The 20,068-nt window shown below is 38.8% G+C and overlaps 1 protein-coding gene across 3 annotated transcripts; it reads left to right on the plus strand.

Moving 5' to 3' along the window:
- The first annotated feature begins 30 nt into the window (after positions 1-30).
- nek10 (NIMA-related kinase 10) lies at positions 31-17,054 on the plus strand. Of its 3 annotated transcripts, XM_028579446.1 has the most exons (36): positions 31-324; positions 923-1,027; positions 1,138-1,198; positions 1,290-1,426; positions 2,485-2,580; positions 2,660-2,744; positions 2,838-2,879; positions 2,986-3,064; positions 3,160-3,227; positions 4,555-4,634; positions 4,709-4,795; positions 5,133-5,357; positions 6,101-6,240; positions 6,678-6,739; positions 6,875-6,946; positions 7,044-7,108; positions 7,271-7,373; positions 7,541-7,669; positions 8,154-8,291; positions 8,388-8,433; positions 8,525-8,646; positions 8,933-9,035; positions 9,112-9,187; positions 9,762-9,891; positions 10,011-10,081; positions 11,075-11,282; positions 11,468-11,555; positions 11,640-11,714; positions 12,628-12,673; positions 12,878-12,915; positions 13,044-13,144; positions 14,002-14,112; positions 14,536-14,635; positions 14,724-14,767; positions 15,457-15,513; positions 15,974-17,054. In XM_028579446.1, exons 2-36 carry the CDS (start codon positions 948-950, stop codon positions 15,992-15,994), a joined length of 3,186 nt encoding a protein of 1,061 aa, XP_028435247.1. In that variant the 5' UTR covers positions 31-324; positions 923-947; the 3' UTR covers positions 15,995-17,054. The 3 variants fall into 3 exon arrangements, with proteins under 3 accessions (XP_028435247.1, XP_028435246.1, XP_028435248.1); XM_028579445.1 differs by lacking the exon at positions 15,974-17,054 and having other exon boundaries at positions 15,457-15,659; XM_028579447.1 differs by lacking the exons at positions 1,290-1,426; positions 15,974-17,054 and having other exon boundaries at positions 1,138-1,248; positions 15,457-15,659.
- Positions 17,055-20,068: the final 3,014 nt, after the last annotated feature.

Below are 20,068 nucleotides of genomic sequence, written 5' to 3' on the forward strand. Positions count from 1 at the left end.
TTATTTTACAGTATGTGTGACTTTGTGTGTCAAGTTGTTCAACGACATTCCGGTGTCAAAATACCCTGGTGACGGAATGCAAATAGCGTCTGTTGTATCCACGGCAACCAGGACTCTCTAATACTGCACACCTGGATTGGATAAAAATTCTGGGAAACTGAGCATTGTTTTTACTTATTTGCTAATGTAAGGGGCATTTGATGTTTCAAGAAAAAACATCCATGTCGCCTATATGCCCGACTAAGGGTATTTAATGAAGCAAAAATCGTATTTCAGCCCATCAAAATCAACTTTCTACTGCTAGTTTGCGATGCTGGAGGAAGGGTAAGATACATTTGACTTGTCTTTCTTTAACTGCCAAACAAGGACAGCTTAGTTCAACCGCTTCCTTTAGCCAAACATAAATAGTCTGGCTAGCCCTCTTATCTCAGAAGCTAGCAGAGGTGGAAGAAGTAGCCTAGGCTACTCAGATCCACATTAAGTAGGGCCTAAAAGTAATAATGTATTAGCATCAAAATATACTTATCAAACGTAAAAGTAGGTTAACGTTACTTGCAGAATTGCCCATTTCAGAATGATATATCACTGGATTATACTTGGTGATGCATTCATGTGTATCACTTGTTGCAGCTGGTAAAGGTGGAGCTCGGCTTAACCTATAATAATATATCAGAATGTATTAGTTGATTCCTATCTTACTATTAATAATCCAATTCTGCAACTAAAGTTGTCAAATAAATGTAGACTAGTAGAATAAAAAGTACAATTTGCCTTTACAATGTAGTGGAGTAGAAGTAGAAAGTAGCATAAAATGGAAATTACAAGTACCTTCAAATTGTACGTAAGTAGCGTACTTAAGTAAATGTACATAGTTACTTTCCACCACTGTCTAAATGTCACTATGTGCCAAAAATGTCTGAAGTTGAATCACAGGTTACTCATGGGGAATGTTGAAAATGTCCAATCCAGTAAAAAAAGTGAGACAAGGAGAAAAATTGCCCCTGAAATCCAGAGGAATCCAGAGCAAGTAAGCCAAGTGATCTCCTCCTCACAGTCATTTAATAGTCTGTTACATCATTTAAAATGAATTCCCCTGATATGACAAAAACAAACTGCCTGATAACGCCTGTTTTCTAGGGCATCTCATGATCTCAGGAGGCTTCAGTCCCTGCTTGCCAAAAGCATTCCCAGACACGAGGTGAACAACAACAAAATGACGCCACTGAGACAGCTCATATTTCTCCTTAGGTATGTGTGTATATTGTAGTATGAGACTCCCTGTGTTGCAGGTGGCAGCGTTGAGTCACAGTAAAGCACGCAGCAGTGGAGCCAGCAAATGTCAAGGCCTGCATACTCCAAAAGATACCAACAGACAGAGGAGTGAGAGCGACGCCACCAGTGAAGCCTCTGAACTGGAAAAATTCAGGTTCTTCTTCCCTAGGAATTATAAATAAAATGTATAATCTTAAATAATTCCTCACCTATATTATACCATAGCACTACCTTCAATTCATACATATCCTATGCTATATCATAAGTTACCATATTATTTTAAGTACCATTACTTGATCATATCATCAGTCTGGTGTCACAGTACAGCCTCTTTAAACACACCCCTGTCACTTTACCTTGTGATTTTTTTTCTTCAAATATATCTTATTATTTCTTTCTTTTACTTTTTTTATTTAACACAACTGTATTGTGTCTTTATCTGTAATATATCTTGTGTCGCTGCAACAACTACATTTTCCTGCTGGCAATGAATAAAGGTTTTCCTTATCTTATCTTAAAATTCAACTGAAACTTTTTTAAGACCACAAAAACACATAGTAATAATGCAGCTATAGTTCAATTTAAGCCTTTTCCTTAACTATTTAAAAGTTAACATGTGCATGTCAAAATTTCTCCTATACATTCAAACACAATAATAATCTGCTGGGCTTCCTATACTGTCGTAGCACTGTTGATTTTGTTGAGTGCATACAAGTGTGTATATGTATGTGGGGCTGGGTTTTGTGTGCTTTTTTTCACTATTAGTGGAGATATAATTACAATACAAAACAATATTTGTTCTCTTTGAGAAATATATATCTTCAATTGTTTTTTTTTTCATTCAATAAAAGAAGCCAAATATTAAATGGTGTCTAAACACAAGCAGATGTACAAGAACTTCACCCAAGTGAAATAGTCTGAAATTGGCAACATTTGGATTGAAATCATGAACTATGTGATCAGAGAATAAATAAACAAGATTATGAATCTGGACAGACATTGGGTGCCAACTTTCTGTTCTTGATTCAGACAGATTCTGATGCATTTCGGCTTGATAATCCAGCTCTATATGTAAAGTTTTCAAGAACTACAGAAGTTAATGGATTGTGTCTTTCGTGGCTGAGCATTCGTTACAAGATTTCTCTCATAAGAATGAAATACAGTCGGTACAATTGTGAAGCTAATTACATATACAGTATGTTCATTTTTCAGCATCACATACAAAGACCAAAGATGTTTCAGCAGCCACCCACTGCACAAACTCTTCTCTGACATCCTTGCGTCTTTGGTCAAAAACAGACTCTGCAGGTAAAATATCTTTGAAATACTGCAGCTTTTCTGCTCTTGTCTCACACAAGGTTTACTGACAATGTTATTCCCTTTATAGTGAATGGATTGACCATGCACTGCCTGAGTCTGTCCTAAGAGTTCTGATCTGCCTACGATTATTGATCAGAGATCCCAACCATCAGGTACAACTGAAGAAAAAAAAACTTAAATTTTTATTGTTTATTATGTATTGTATGAATATCATAAAAATGCCTATTTTACCTGTTTTCTTTTAGAAAATCCTCCATCAGCTCCAAGGCATCAATTCACTTGCCAGGGTAAGTGCTCTCGAAGATAATTCTCACCTGCCTAAACAAGCTGTGTTTTGGGATTTATCCTCACATATCTCATGTCATCCTCACCGCTACTTTATTTCCCTTTCAGTATATGGAGCATGTCACTGCCGTGTACATATCTTGCGGCGAACAGGCGTTTGCTGTGCAGAAGCTGGTCACGATGACCTGTGAGTATTCTGAAGGCAATATCAAGACAAACTATATGATAATGTCAGTCTTGTGTACGTCCTCGTCAACGCTGCCTTTGATGATTGCTCTGCAGACATGTTTCAAAAGCTGTCTGCCGTCGAAGATCAAAGGGTCTGGGTCATCGAGAGCGGTGCTCACAGGGTGAGTGATAAGATAGGGCTATCTGTGATTATGTGCTGTTTGTTTTCAAATCATATTCATGTCTGAGAAAAAATGGAAACGGAAAGTTATTCCTGTTGGTGCACTGGAACTGGTCACTCACTACATGTTGTATATTGAATGTATTTGTGAAGGCTACAGCAGGGTTTTAATATGTATGTATGTATGTATGTATGTATGTATGTATGTATAATATATATATATATATTTTTTTTTTTTATTTTATTTATTGTTTAGTTATTATATTCCATTTCAGTTATTGTTTTATTTATCACTGGGTCTTAAGGAGGACAATGTTGGCCAGTCTGTCCATCCAGCACCTTCCAACTCTCCACTGGTGGATATTCATGTTCCCTAGCTAATGAATCTTAATGTTTTTTGTCTCCCTCTGACCTTTTTTCTAGCACCAACATCAGGCATAAAATTATACAACAATTATTACAATTGAATACACAGATCGACATGCAATTTGTAAGGAAGGAAGTTCATGCTCCCCAGAGGATGAACCGTTTCCATTTTAGACACATTATGACCTTTCTTAGACAAGACCACCAACGGGCTGAAATATGACATTTACATACAAGAGATATCTCATAATCTAATTGACGGATTACAATACAATTGATCTTCAAACTGTTTTGTTTTTAACAATTTCTCATGCAGTGTCACCCACATAACAAACTTGACATTTTAAGCTCTATGGGAGCTGTAAGAATAGTAAGTGTCTGGATTGTGGCTTGCTCCATCCAATACTTGATACCGTGGGTGATAGTGAACATTGCAGCTTCCAGGGTGCAAATATTTACCCTAAGTTGTCAAATGAAGCAGTGAAAACTCTGATGGAGAGACATAGCAAATATTTTCTCTCTTTTTGTGAGATGTATGACCATATTAAGTCATGCTTTTGTTGTAGCATGATGGTCAGTGAGTGTCTCTGCTCCCATCTCAAATTCTTCTCCATTTAATGTACTCCTTTCCAAAGGCCATCCTGTCCTTAAATCTACACACATAATGACTCTGCACCCCATATTTCACATTTTATTGCATTTTATTAGTGTTGTTAGTTTAGTTAGTTAGTTTTGTACAATTCATTTTACTAATCTGTGCAATGTTATATTATTAAGAATGGTGCAATATATGTATTATATGATGAATGGCTGTTGAATGAATTAAGTTTCTTTTAAGCACAGCTGGGAGGGGCACCTGCAATATGTTGTATTCATTGTAATATAATGACAATAAAGGCTCACCTTATCTTATCTTACTTTGTGGAGACAAAGTTAAGTCTTTAAACTATGTCTACTTCTAGACACTGGTGAAGCTCCTCTCCACAACAGAAAGCAGTGTGCTGCTGGGAGCCCTGCTGGCACTCACCACTTTGGCTGAGAGGTAACCAAATACTTTATATAATGCATAAAATACATTTATGATTTCATCTGTTGTAAGCCATTTTTCTTCTGCAGCCCAGAATGCAAGGAGGAGATTGGCAAGCTTCCCGTGGTGGAGAACCTACTTGTAATACTGCAGGAATATGACCTGCTGTCAAAGAGGTAAGAAATCACTAAATTGTTGATGTATTTGTCACAGTCAAATGAAATGTGTCTAAATTGTGGGAACCGCCCTTCCTTCATTTGTGCTAATAAAAAAACTAGACAAACAAATCAAGTTTCTGCATTTCGTCTAAGCACATCTCAGCTTATGTCATCTTATCTGAAAATACACAGACACATTGCTTTTGCAGGGATTGAACATAAGACACTTTGTACAACGAATAAGGAACTAATAATCCCCAATTTAAATGCAGCTAGAAAGCAATTTAAAGAATTTAAAACAACATAAAAACATAGAAACTAGCAAGGGCTAGACTGAACCTGCTATGTCCTCCAGGATGAGTGCTGAGCTGCTGAGGCTCCTGTCCCCGGTGTGGCAGGTGAGGGACCAGCTGAGGGAGCTGGAGGGTCTGCCTGTGCTGCTGAGCCTGCTGTACGGCCAGCACCTGAAGCTGCTGTGGAGCGTCGCCTGGGTCCTGGTCCAGCTCTGCCAGGATCCCGACGCCAGGACGGAGATCCGGAGCTGGGGCGGGGTGCAGCAGCTTCTCCGGCTGCTCGACAGGTTTGTGAGACTACACAATAAAGTTGGGGGACTCACAAGAGACAGATTCAAAAAGAATGATCAAAATCAAACCACAGAGGCCAAGATACAGTATGCTGACTTTAAATCTCTAGTATAGGTCAAGTTTAAAAAACAATGGATCCTACATTTCTCATAATGCAACCTGACAGCATTTTTTCCATTAGATTCATTAGTTAACTCAGCTTTGGAGACTTCAAATGTTTAGCAGAAAGCCTGCATTACAAACTGGGGCATGGAAAGACATCTGCGTTTAACAGGCAGGGAAAAATAGGCTGTTGGTTGCATTATGGGAATTGTAGGATTCAGTGATTTTGGAGCCTCTGCAGCATACATTTTGACCATTCTTTTGTAAAACTGTCTCTTGAGTTGCCCAACTTTATGGAATTACAACACTAAATGTCTGCAGTAGCTCAGAGTATTTGTAAAGGTGATTAAATGGTAAATGGGTAAATGGTTCCGATTTATACTGCCCCACACTGTAACACTTACCATGATATATCTGCAGGATGTTAACTACTCAGCCAGGTCTCACTGCTACTAGGTGCTGTGATTTCTGGGCTTCTAAAAATGTACCTTCAGTATTTTAACAACCAATGATGGAGGATGCAATTAAAACTGACTAACCAGCATCACAAGGCATTTCAGTTTTAAAGCTTAGTTTTTGGGCATTTGGGCGTTATTTACTGTACATTTGTTGTTGACATACAACACAACTCTCACAGTGACCGGCAGTACGTCTCTGACAACTCGTCCATCGAGACGCTCTCCAGCGCCAACGCAGTCGGCCGCATCCAGAGAGAGCACATGAGAGAGGAGCTCAGCCCGCAGGAGGAGGTGGACAACACTATGGCCCTGCAGTCAGGTCAGGGACTGTACAACTTACCGCATTTTCTTTAGGGTTTCTTGAGATGTAGATATCACCCAGTAAGAGTTTGTGCTGTTAATACTGTCATATAAGATGGTAAAAAAAAAGTGTGCTTACCACTGCACAGTAACTTCTGCCCCCAGAGGAGTCTTATCAGTTGCTTGGAATGTAAACAGCTTTTTCCTGAAGTGAGACATGGGTTACTTGTAAAACAACACTATGAAATTAAACTAATTTGGGTAAAAGACAAACATGGCTGTCCCAATAATAATTTGCAGAAAAACTTTGAATTTTACAATCTGAAGGTGTCAGTGTTCGTTGGTTTGGAAAGTGAGTTATTAATGTTTACAACTGTTTATTGGACTGTCTGAGACTATAAGATTGCACGCATATGTTCTTAAATTAAGCCATATCCTTTTTAATCCTTTTTCCAGCCTGCTGCACAGTTCTGACTGAGCTTAGTCTGGATGACACATCTGCTCACCACATTGTGCAGGTAAGGAAAAGGTCGTTAGATGAAGAGCAGAACAGTTGAGAGGATTGGGCTGAATAAGTCCGCCTTTATATCAAATTACTATATGTAAAACATTGTAAAACATTGCGTCAATTAATTTTGACATTCTTTTCGTAGGAAAATGGGGTCTATATAATCACAAAGTTGATTTTACCTCAAAACTCTGGACCAAAGGTCACACCTTTGCAGGTATATGGCATTCATATATGTATTAAATTACATAATTATGTAGATGTTTTTGCTACCTGAGAGTAACATATTTGTACATTTCTTTGCATATCGGCAGTGCTATGCGTTTCGAACCCTTCGGTTTCTCTTTAGCGTGGAAAGAAACAGACATCCGTTTAAAAGGTGATGTTACAACATAACTATTTTAGAAAGAAGAAAAAAACATACCTTAAGCTCATATCATGCATCAATCGTTTAAACTGGGCTACTGTTGGAAATCTGTTTTGGAGAAAAATCTCTTCAAATGTTCTCTAATGCTGTTATGTAATGTCTTATCCATTTCAGACTCTTTCCCACAGACCTCTTTGAGTTGTTTATTGATGTTGGACATTATGTGCGGGACCTCGCGGCCTACGAGGGACTGCAAACCAAAGTTTCACTTTACACTGTAAGAGAACGGCTTCTGAATGGATTCAGCTGTTTATTAAGCTGGTTTTTGGCTGCAAAATAAAAAAAAATATTACTGGGATTTTTGGGATGAATAAACTATGCAGATTGACGAGAAGGATTCTTTACCTTGCAAATGGATGGAGCTCTGTCTGTTTTGTAATTCAGGAAGAGGAACTGGACAGTCTGAGAGAGAACATTGAGACTGTGGACCAGAACCGACCTCCCCTTAAAGTCATCAATGGTTACTCCATACTGGAACATCTGGGCACCGGCGCCTTTGGAAGCGTCTTCAAGGTACGAAAAACCAGGGCTGGGCAATATATCGATATTATATTGACGTCGATATATGAGACTAGATATCGTCTTAAATTTTGGATATCGTAATATGACAAGTGTTGTCTTCATGATTGTACAGGCTGCATTACAGTAAAGTGACATCATTTTCTGAGTTTACCAGACTGTTCTAGCTGTTCTATTATTTGCCTTTACCCACTTAGTCATTATATACCCATTGCTGATGATTATTTATCAAAAATCTCATTGTGTAAATATTTTGTAAAAGCACCAATAGTCAATCCTACAATATCGCCATCGATGTATTTGGTCAAAAATATTGTGATATTTGATTTTCTTCATATCACCTAGCTCTATACGACAAACATCCTTAAAACAGAAGAGTTGGTTTGAGACAATTTAGCTTCTTTATGGCCTCATTTAAGAGTGCTTCAGGTGGTTCACATCAAGTGTCTGTGGTTCCAATAATTATACTCAACGACAGGTCCGAAAGCAGAGTGGCCAGAACCTCCTGGCTCTGAAGGAGGTGAACCTCCATAATCCGGCGTTTGGCAACGACAAGAAGTCCAGAGACAGTAACGTGGAGAAAATCATCTCTGAGCTCACGATCGTCAAAGAACAGGCACAAAGTTTACATTTTTAACCATTAAGAGTACATTTTATTACACGCTCTCTGAACAAGTTATATTTGTTGTTGTTTATGTTTCTTCCTCTCTAGATGACACACCCAAACATTGTTAAATACTACAAGACATTTTTGGAAGGTGAGGATTCATTATTTTTTTTACTGGCCTTAACCTTAACTATAATAAGCAAGAAATACAACAAACACTCCAATCTTACTGTTTGTTTTAGGCGACAAGCTGTACATCGTGATGGAGCTGATCGAGGGAGTGCCGCTGGCTGAACATTTAAACTCTCTGAAGGAGAAGCAGCAGACGTTCACAGAAGACAGAATTTGGAATATATTCATACAAGTAACAACAACTCTTATTTTTTAATCCTCCGTGTCCTCCTTAGCTACTAGCAACTGCATCGAGGAGGGGTGGGGGCGCGTGCGCGATCATGGAAAGATTGTATCATGTGGACGCGTCGACAGTGTTGTTGTCATTACTTCGAATTCCTCATGGGGACAGCAGAAACTACGCACTATAGCTTTAAATATAGTGTAAATTGACAGACATTTTTGTCTGAATAGAAACATCTCCGTCTTTTTAATAACTAAATCACTAACTGATCTGTATTTTCTCCATGTTCCCCCAGATGTGTCTGGCATTGAGGTACCTGCACAAGGAAAAGAGGATAGTCCACCGCGACCTCACACCAAACAACATCATGCTGGGGGAAAAGGACAAAGTCACCATCAGTGAGTGTCAACAGTTTCTCTCTCCTTGTCTTGTCCTATTAGACAAGTTTAACCTGTGCCTTTCTTCTGCTTGAAGCTGACTTCGGCCTCGCGAAGCAGAAACAGGAGAACAGCAAGCTAACGTCAGTGGTCGGCACCATCCTTTACTCCTGGTGAGGAAAGTCATTCTAAACATCCAGCAGTTAGATTAGATTATTTGGTCGTTTTTAAGGGGTCACTGAGGAGTTTTCATCAGGAATATTTCTTTCTCTTATTCTCAATGAATTCTACATCTGGTGAAAACATTTAACATCATTTTTCAAGACTGAGCAATATAAATGAAATTTAATTGTGGTTGATTGTATTGAGGGGGAGCAGATATCTCAAAAGCTGTCCAAATAAAGCTAGATAACACTAGAAGAAGGTGAGAAAATGTGTTTTGGGTGAACCAATCCTTTAAGAAAGTATGGCAGAGCTGTTTTTATGATTTTAAAGCCTGTTAGCAACTTCGAGAAACAGGCGATACAGCAGCTCAAGAGTGTTTATGGTCCTGACAACAGCTGTGTGTGTGTGTGTGTATGTGTGTGTGTGTGTGTGCTCTTGAGAGTGCGGACATATTTTGAAAGTTGAGACATGCTTTCCGGTCCTCACTTTGTCAATGAGCTGTTGTTTTAGGGTTGGTTAAGCAAATGTTTTAGGGGGGGTTCCTCACAAGGTAACACATACAAACATTTGTGTGCCTGTTAGTCCAGAGGTGGTGAAGAACGAGCCGTACGGAGAGAGAGCCGACATCTGGGCTTTGGGCTGCATCCTCTACCAGATGGCTACTTTACAGCCTCCATTCTACAGCAGTAACATGCTGTCGCTGGCCAGCAAGGTCTCACACACACACACACACACACACACACACACACACACACACACACACACACACACACACACACACACACACACACACACACACACTTACTGTTGCATCTTATTCTGTGCTGGTAGATTGTCGAGGCCGCCTACGAGCCGATTGAAGAAGGAGCTTTCTCAGTGAGGGTCACAGACATGATCAGATGGTGAGACTTTTATATTTATATATAGGGTCTTTCAAAATAAAATTAAAATAGCCTGTAGTTAAACTCAATCCTTTAAAAGTCAAAACTTTAGTGTAAGTTGGACAGTAGCCTCAGCACCATTACACATTACTGGCAATCATTTTTATCCATTGGCGATAAACAGGCTTTTATTGGCTCAGTTATTGATTTAAACTCACAAGTTCATTTATTAGTTTAGTTTAGAATAACTTTAGCCTCGTGAGAGCGTCCTGATCTCGCGAGCTCCAGTTTTCCACTCGCAGATCAGTCTGGCATCTTGAGATAGAGAAAATTTGGAGCCGTTAGCCAAACGACCGGGCCAATCAGCGTTGGTTTTGAGGTGGGTTAGGTGGTGATAGACCGATGGTTTATCCAATCAGCTAACCAGTATTTTCAGCCAGTGGTAGCCCTAATTCTGTTAGCCGCTCGCTAATGCTTTTTTCCTCTTGGGTCCTTCTTTTGGAATATGGAGCGGTAACCTGAATGGGTGTCTTTTATTCCTAAATTCTCGTTACACAAACGGCAAATATCCTTTACCGACATGTTGCTTGCTTGCTGAGCTAACGAGCTATGCTTTGGGGGCTTGTGGTTGTTTTTTCATACGCTTTGTTGATATGATTGGTTGATTTGGCCCATCTATCACCAACATAGGTGATAGACAGATGGTTAATCCAATCAGCTAACCAGTATTTTCGCCCCTTCCCAAAAGTTCTCCAACGGAAAGTTCCCAGATGGATATGCCAAGCAAATGCGAAGCAATCCATCTGGCGGAGTCAGGTTAAAATAACTATTGAATTCAGCTCAAATAATTAACTAGTTAATACTTAATTAATACTTGTCTATGACATACATTTTATCCTATTTATAGTATTATTTTTGTGTTTTTTCATTGTTACAGATTAAAGTAATTTAGTAATAAAGATCCTCTAATGTATTCATAGATTAATATACTCTTTTATGGGACGTCCTGTCCAGGTGTTTGAGTCCAGATGCAGACCTGCGGCCGGACATTGTGGCCGTCAGCTCCAGGATATCCGACCTCATGATGAGGCTGATGGATGGACTCTACACTTCCCAGAATGCACTGGAAAGAAGAGCAGAGAGAGACAGGAAGCGAGCGCAGAAGTACTTCCTGGAGAAGCACAAAAGCAGGATGGACTGCAGCCACACAAACCTGTCTCAGGTGATTTTGAAAAATAAAAAGGACGTCTTTGAGGACTATTTAGATACGATTTATTGTTGTACAAAGAGATAACTAAGAACCTCTGTAGTAGTTGCAAATTAGTGATTAAATATGACGGTTGTAAATAATCATTTTTAGTATGTTCTGCAGGATTATAAAAAAAATACATGCTGCACTTTTTGCAGGAAAAATCCTTAATGAATACTGAATCTCCGACACCACGCTCTTCTGCAGCCTGCACTTCAAACCACAGCGAGCAGAATATCAGTCAAGGTGACTGTGTTTCATACTGCACAGAATTTCACACAGACTGGTAAAAATGATTACGTGTTGTAAATATTTGTGTGCCTTTTTTAGATGATGCCTCAGATGGTGATGCTGAACCATGCAACACCAACATGGACACCACTGCCTTTACAGGAAAACACTACAGTTAGTTCCCAGTCGTATTCATCATGAGGTTGGGTAGCAGTTTTTACTTAGGGATTTGAACCGACAGTTTAGCAGTGACATGGCCGTTCTTTTACAGCTCTTAAAGGGGCACTATGCAGTTTTGGCCATTTCGTTTCACTTTTTGCTCGCAGGTTTCTCTATAGAGGTGGTGATGGCGTAGTGGATATGACATATGCCTTTGATGTGGTTGATCTGGGTTCGATTCCCACTGCGTTAATCAACCAATGTGTCCCTGAGCAAGACACTTAACCCCTATTTGCTCCAGAGGTGTGTGACCTCTGATATATATATATATATATATATAGCAATTGTAAGTCACTTTGGATAAAAGCATCAGCTAAATGAAATGTAACATAGAGCTCCCCCTACAGCTTTGGAATAGATATTTGGCAGCTCCTATGTTTACTTGTGTCTGACTCCTCGCTCAGTCAGTCTGCTTTTTCCTCTTTCTCTGTTCCTCCGACAATGCTTTCTTAGCTTTCTGCTTCTTTTTTGCCGGCTCAGCCATGACGATAGTGTAAAAAACTCCATCGCTACCTTGTTAGCCGGTTCCTGAGTAGGCGTATGTTTACAGTGCCGTGAAGCAATTTGTTACGTCACGAGACCTGATATCACGCCATACTTCCTGACGCTGAGGCCGGTGGCTCGCCGGCCGAAAGTTGCAAGGGTGGTTTTTCCGCTCACAGGCGCTAGGGGGGAGCGAGACGACCACCATTCAACCCGAAAAAAGTCATATAACAGTTCCAATGACTCTGAAGATGTTCAGTTAAGGTAAATTAAGTAAAAAAAACAAAAAAAAAACTGCATAGTTCCCCTTTAAGTTTCTGTTATTTAAGGTTTTTTTTCAGATTGGTTGATTTGATCTTTTGGCTTGTTTTGTGTTGCTCAAAAGGATTAAAGTCCAGTGCTTGTTTTACACCTGACCACATTCAATCTGGGTAAGTGAAAAAATCTCACATTACATTACCCATTTCTGTATGGTCAGTGGGAAATGCATATTGTATCCTCATTTAGTCATGTAAAAAACAGTTATCTGTAAATGGAGGCCGCTGTTTGTTGACGCATTAACACTCAGATAAAAACAGTTCACTCGTAGCTGCACAATTTCTTGACTTGCTTTTTTGATTTTCCTCTCACCTCAGTGGGGATTATACTGCTGCAAAGATTAAACCACGACCAGGTACATTTTCAACCTGATGGGAATGCTTAACACATAAACAACCCAAAAAGCAGATGTTCTAAATGTCTCTTATAAAATGTGTCTGTCCTGTTTATTAGCCTCTGTGTTTGTTTTCGCTCTCACCTCAGTGTCAGCAGGGATCTGTGTCTCCCAGAATAAGGTTCGGCAGATTGATGATCCCATTCAGAGGCTCCTCGTGCAGCTGCACAAAATTATTTACATCACTCAGGTACAGTAATACAACTGTTTATTGCTAGATTTTATCAAAGTTTAGCTTAAATTAATTGTTCAGGTGCCGCTGGAAATTCCGCTGGATGTCCCTCATTTTCAGCCGGACGTCAGTCACCTTCCTCTTTCTTTGTGTTGGCTTTCTAAACTCCGGTCGATTAACGAGGACTATGGTTACCTGCTCCTCAGACATCTGCAGGGTAAATCCAGACAGCTAGCTAGACTATCTGTCCAATCTGAGTTTTTTTTGTTGCACGACAAAGACAAAGTTCCTTCCCGAGGCTATTTTGCAGCGGCACCGTCCGGCGCTTAACGCCACCCAAGACGATTGTGATTGGTTTAAAGAAATGCCAATAAACCAGAACACGTTTTTCTCCCATCCCGGAAGCAAAATTATGAATCCCACTATGGCCACGCCAAGACCCGCCCTACGAAGCAGCTCGATTGGTTGGGGTTAGGGTTAGGGGATTGGTCAGGGGATAGGACCTGTACATATAAGCATGGACGCCTGGCCAATAGTAGTGTGTGAACGCTATTGAAGGGCGGGTCTTGGCGTGGCCATAGTGGGATTCGTAATGTCGCATCCCGGAATGCTGTTTGGACTAGCCAGACCTTCCTTCGCAGCGCTGTGGAGGAAGGTCTGGCAATGCGAGACTTGTCCAAATATAGTAAAGAATTGAATTCTAAGAGGTTCAATCTTATGTAAAGGGTTTTGTGACTGTTTGGCTCATAAATTCTGTTACAAATACATAAAAAACGTGGCTATCAACCTACGAAACAGGCTGTTTTTCATCCTTACTTCAGGATTGATACTTGAATGTAAAAAAGAAATGTTATCAACTTTTTCCCCATTGCCAGCTTCCACCAGCTCCGCACCACAACATCAAACGACGGATCATTGAAAGATTTAAAAAGTCTCTGTTCCACTACTGGAGCGATCCATACAACCTCAAAGTGGAGCTCAGCAAGGTTTGTACGGCCGATTTACATTCCTCACGACCAACAGTCCAAAACCCAAAGATGTATCATCATAGAAAAGCTTTAAAAAAAGAAGAAGGTATAAACAATGTTTTTCTTTCGATTGAATAATGGATTAATCGGCTGATTAAAGTAATGTGTTCTCAAACTTAGTCGGGGGTTCTGGGGGAGAACAGGAGTGGGTGTTATGTATTTTTTTATTTTTACGTTACCCTTCCCTTGTCAGATTTAGTGCAACTTAGCATGTAAGTGCCATGTTGATTATTATAAAAAAAGGGGTATTAATATTTAAACTGGGGTTCCTTTTTTAGTTATTAATGATGAAACAAACTGTACCATCCCAATGCTGTTACATGAGGCTAGTTTGAGATATTGGGGAAGATTGTTGAGGATCTCCTTTCCGTTTCCCTGTAGCTCCTCCACTCCTCTCCAGAGCTGATGGAGTTAGGCTCAAGCAGTTCAGACTGGTGGCCTCTGGTCCACCACTTCACAGGAGACGCTGCTGACAGCACGGGTAAGACTGATGTCACAGCTTCAAACACTAAACACTGCAGGCGCTTTGGCAGATCTTCTGACCTTTTCATTTTTTCTGCTTCTGACAGGTGATGGGAATCTCAAAGATGGAGTCACATATCAGCAGATGCAGGTCGGTTTCTCTGAGAAGGCCATTAGCAGATGTTCATGATTTAACATGATTGATGATTTAAAATATAGGTCGTCAGTGAAGCCATTTTGGGAAATACGCCTATTCACTTTCTAGCTGAGAGTTAAGAGAAGAAGATCGACGCCACTCTCATCCATAAATATGAAGCTACATTCAGGAGACTTTAGCTTAGCACAAAGACTGGAAGTGGGGCGGGGGAAACAGCAAGCCACTGCTTCTGGCTAATAAATAGTTCCAGCACATAACCCCCGTAAAACCACAACTTACACTTTGGTTTTTGTACAGATTAAACAAACAATCTAAAGTGAGTTTTAGATTCTGGTTGTTACCTTTGGACAGCGCCAGGCTAACAGCAGCTAGCAGCTTCATATTTAACTTACAATGAAAATGGTATCAATCTTCTCATCTCTCAGCAAAAAGTGAATACGCATATTAACTAAAATCAAAACTCAAACTATTCCTTCCATTTAATCAGGAATGAACAAATATTTCTTTAATATAAAATATTGTTTCAATACTATGAATATTTATATTAATATGTAAGAGCAGTGTCAAATTTGTGTTTCTCCTGCTGAAGCTAGTATCTCATTTTGGAACAAAATTCTTTCATTTCCACTTCAAGTCAGTCCAGCGGTGAAGTGATTTCCTGAACAAATGTTCCTTTTTTATAGGGGATCATAGAGGAGCTGCTGGAGGACAACAGCTACTATAAAAGCAACACACAGCAGGTGACATTTTACCATTCTGACAGACAATAGACAGACGCCTAAACTTCAGTCTTTAATCTTCAGTAAAAGCTGTAAAAACAGCTGTGATCACTTTTCCTAAGATCTCACTCACAATGCAACTGAAATAATTTAAAGATTTAAATTTTTCTTCGTCGTGTGTTATTGATTTTTGAAATGTGGTATGAGCTGTTAAAGGGTTAGAGTTATTGGACTGACTGCTGTGAATGAAAGTTGGATTACTGTATGGTAAAACTTAAGATGCTAAAGGATTGTCTTAAAAAAAAAAAAAAATATATATATATATATATATATATATATATATACACATATACACATACATACACACACACACACAATTTTCCACAGTAAAACCAAATCGTTTCCTGATTTCACTAAAATTAAAAAATTACCTGCTGTGGTTTAGATCATGATAATCTTTGACATGTTGCGTTAATTACAGGACAGCAGAGAAAAGAAATGAGCAAGAAAACAAGTGACTATGGTCCACATTCATCATCAGAAACAGCTGGAAAAACACATTTTATTTTGCACCATTTGCATCAGCCTGAGTTCACAAAAATACTGTCTGTGCTCTTGTAATGTATTAACTTTAACTGAATCTTCTTAATACCCAATGTATAATTGTTTTTACATAACTTAAAAAATTCAAAAATGAACAAAATGTATGGGCACTTAAACTATTGAAAACTTAGCTTAGCTATTGTTGTGATAAGGCTGCTGACAGCACTATAGGGCTTATTGTCATTGATTGTGGTGATCATTTCCTCAGGGAACCAATTATTTATTTGGTCTATAACAGTGAAAAATGTCTGTCACTGTCTCCTACAGTAAAGCCCAACAATATTGAATGTTGCAGATTATTTGGGAGTTTAAAATTTGATGGGACTGTAAAGATGTAAAGATAATTTAATATACGTATATTGCATGTAATTGTAACAAAGTGTAAACCTAATTATCATTTCTGTCAGTTGAGCCCATGAGATCCTTCTCTAATCAAAGTGAACTGGCCTGTAACTTGCAAAAACACACACACACACAGAACCACTTTAACACCAACACTATCCAGATATTTTTTATTTATTTATTTTTTATCTGTGGGGCTCAGGCGCTCAGTTTTGTTTTTTCAGGTTTATCTGTCTCTAGCATGTTACATTCTCAGGACCAGACTCAGCAGTTTGAGGTTTGGCCTGTTTTAACAGGACTGCACATCCCAGAATGTTTCAAATGGCCGCGAGCCAAAGCTGCAAAAGCTACGGTTCATCAAGGAGCAGATAAGAAACCAAACCTTCACCTTAATTCAACATTCATTTTTAACCATAATCACAATGTCTGACTGCAGCTTCGGCAGACAACGAAAACAGGTCAAATGTTTTGATTTTGATATTAACACGCTCTCTGAAATACGGTTATCATTTCCAATGTGAGTAACATCTAAAATATACTCGCTGTATGTAATTCACTCAACGTTTCTCATTTTGAAGAGTGGAGGGCAGCTGAAGGAATGCTTTATGCACTTTAAACAAAAGGGATTTGTCAGTATAATCTGTATAAGGAATATATATTGTAAAATGATAGATGAAATAAACTATTTAATGCAGACAATGTCCATCTATGATCATTTATCATGTTAATATAAAGTTCAAGCATTTTGTCCTCACTTGCTGTAAAGAAACGTACCTTAAAAAGTAATAGAACAATGTAAATTACTCCATTACAAGTAAAACATTGTAGGATGACAAGCCAGACCCACATCAAGATGACCCTGGCTGCAAATTACATTTGCTGCCGCTCCGGTGCGTCTAGATTTCTAGGCTAAAAACATTGAACATCTTAATTAAAAGTACAGCAGTAATAGCTGAATATACTTATATTTCAAAGTAAAAGTACTCATCTTGGAGAAAAATGTCCCCTGTGACCGATTTATTATTATGTATTTGATTGTTCATGTGCACCAATGCCTGAGCAACATTTTACTGTTGTAGCTGCTCAAGATGGAGCTAGTTTCAACTGTATAACATAGTTCAGTCCAGTTGTTCCAACCTGGGGGTCCAAATCTGCAAAGTAACTAAAGTTCTCACACAAATGAGTAAAAAGCACAGTGTTTCCTCTTTGAATTGAAGTGAAGTAAAAGTATAAAGTTGCAGAAAACAGAAATAGTAAAGTACAAGTAGCCTACCTTAAAAGTGTAACTCTCCATCACTGCTCGGAACATTTCGCTGGTTGAACTGTCAACAACTTCCGAACTAGACTCTTGGGGGTTTTTTTTGTAAGGGACCAGAAGCCAAAAAGGTTGCGAACCACAGGTTTAATCTTTAAAGCTTTAGTGCATAATGTTTTGATATGAACGTCCATCAAAGCTTATCAAGACTTATCAGCTCCACATAACTCTCTCATTTCCTATTATAAGCATATCATAGGTTTATTATGTAATATCTTAATCTGAAAAGTAACTACATCTGTCAGATAAATGTAGGGGAGTAAAAAGTACAATATTCCCATCTGAAGTGTGATGTAGATGTCTAGAAGTAGAAAGTAGCATTACATGGAAATACTCAGCCTCAAAATGTTACTTGCTTTCCACCACTGGTAGCGAGGAGAGTTCAACAACAAGGGAAAAGACCCAAATGCAGAAAATCCAGTTCCAGTTCAGTGATTTATTGAAAAAGTAAAAATACAAACGCTTACTGGCACGGGTAGCAAGTCTAAACAAAAGTAACTGAGAATCCACAACAGGCAGAAACAGATTAGAGATTGGTGTTCACGGTTCAGATTTACTGGTTCAGGTGGCTGCAATACTCTGGCATGAAGCAACATGACAATCTGACAACTGACTGGGGGGGAAAAAAAGAGGCTCTGGGACATGTACTGACATGGTGATTGGGAAATGGGACACAGGTGTGCAGGAGGATGTGTGCGTCAGGTGACCAGGATGAGGAAAGTCCGAGGGCATCTAGTGGACAGGTGGAAATTGGCAATAAAGCTTAATAGAGGGGAAGGCTTGGGGAGGGGGGGGAGTGGCTGGAAGTATGGACAGAGAAGCAGAATGTGCAAAAATAAACAACTGAGGCAGCTGTTGTTCACATTTATTTTTTTGTGCACATAAAACAACGAGCGTGTTAACTTGTGTGCTGTTGTTTTTTTCATTTGGGAGCAGTGATGGAAATGGCTACTTGTACTTTTTCCGTATTCTGCAACTTTATTCTTCTACTTCACTTCAATTCAAAGGGGAAACACTCTGCTTTTTAGTCCTCTACATTTGTTGGATAACGTTAGTTCCTTTGAAGATTTAGACTAATGATACATTATAGTTCACATTGATGCATCAATAATCATAATACAATACATATTATTCTGAAATGGGCCATTCTGCATATTGGGTACAGTTTAATGCTTAAATGTTTTTGTATGCAGGACATTTACTTGCGTATCACTATATTGAGGTATTACCAGTAGGTTGGGGTAGTAGTACTGAGTATTTCTTCCATCACTGCTTGGGAGCAGACAATAAAACCCTAGTGTAATGTTTACTGAAAACAAACTACCTTTCCATACTGGTGACTTTTTACATCTTAGAAAATGTATTATGAGTTATATGAAAAGCCTCAAGTAATGCACTAACACATCATAAAATGAGCTTTTTTATTCTACATCAATAATCTGAAATGTATTTACCACTGAACAGATAAACTTGATGCAATTTTGAATATTTACTGTACTGCAGTGCAGTTTCCTTACATGAACCACAGGGGGCAGTATGAACCTGGCTTTTGAGAGAAGATGAGCTGACCTCAGAACAACCTCACAGCTCCACAACATAAAACATACCGCTGTCGTCTCAGAAATGACAACAAAAAAGAGTTTCAGTGGAAACAAGAAACAGCTAAAATAAAATCCAGTACACAAGACTTTAATAGACCAATAAAAACATGAAATGTGAGATGTTCCAGGTTAAACTGGCAAAATACTATATGCAACATTCACAAAATATGGAAGATGTTGGCACATTTAGAGTAGGCACATGAGTTCTTACAGTATACAGGCTGCTTGTATTGTTTATTACAGTAGATATTTTATACACTTTAAACTTGAAATGTACATTTCTTTAGGCACAAATGTAAGTTTCTGATTTTATATGTAATTCCGATTTGCTTTGCCAACAATTAGACGATGCTGCTGGATGTGTAGCTTTTTGTTTTCTCAAACAGTAGACCACATTTCCCATAATCCTTTTTGTCCTGTTGCAAGTTTTCTTTCTTTTTTTTATCAGTATTCTTTCTACGGTAAAACTTGTACAAGGTATTTTGTTTTTAGGAAAAATGTATGTACGGCTACCTGTGAGAAGACGATATCAAACACGGATGCATTTTAAAAAAACCTGTTATTTTGTTAAAGGAATACACTAAAATTTGTAGAAAACATGTATATACAGAACTCATCAAAACAAGGTATAACAAACTTTTCATTATTAATACTGAAATTTTAACATATCGATCAACATCCAGGCCTACCAATAACTGCAAATATATCATCTGGG

Source organism: Perca flavescens, chromosome 6 (assembly GCF_004354835.1).
Source record: "Perca flavescens isolate YP-PL-M2 chromosome 6, PFLA_1.0, whole genome shotgun sequence".
NCBI classification, from domain to species: Eukaryota; Metazoa; Chordata; class Actinopteri; order Perciformes; family Percidae; genus Perca; species Perca flavescens.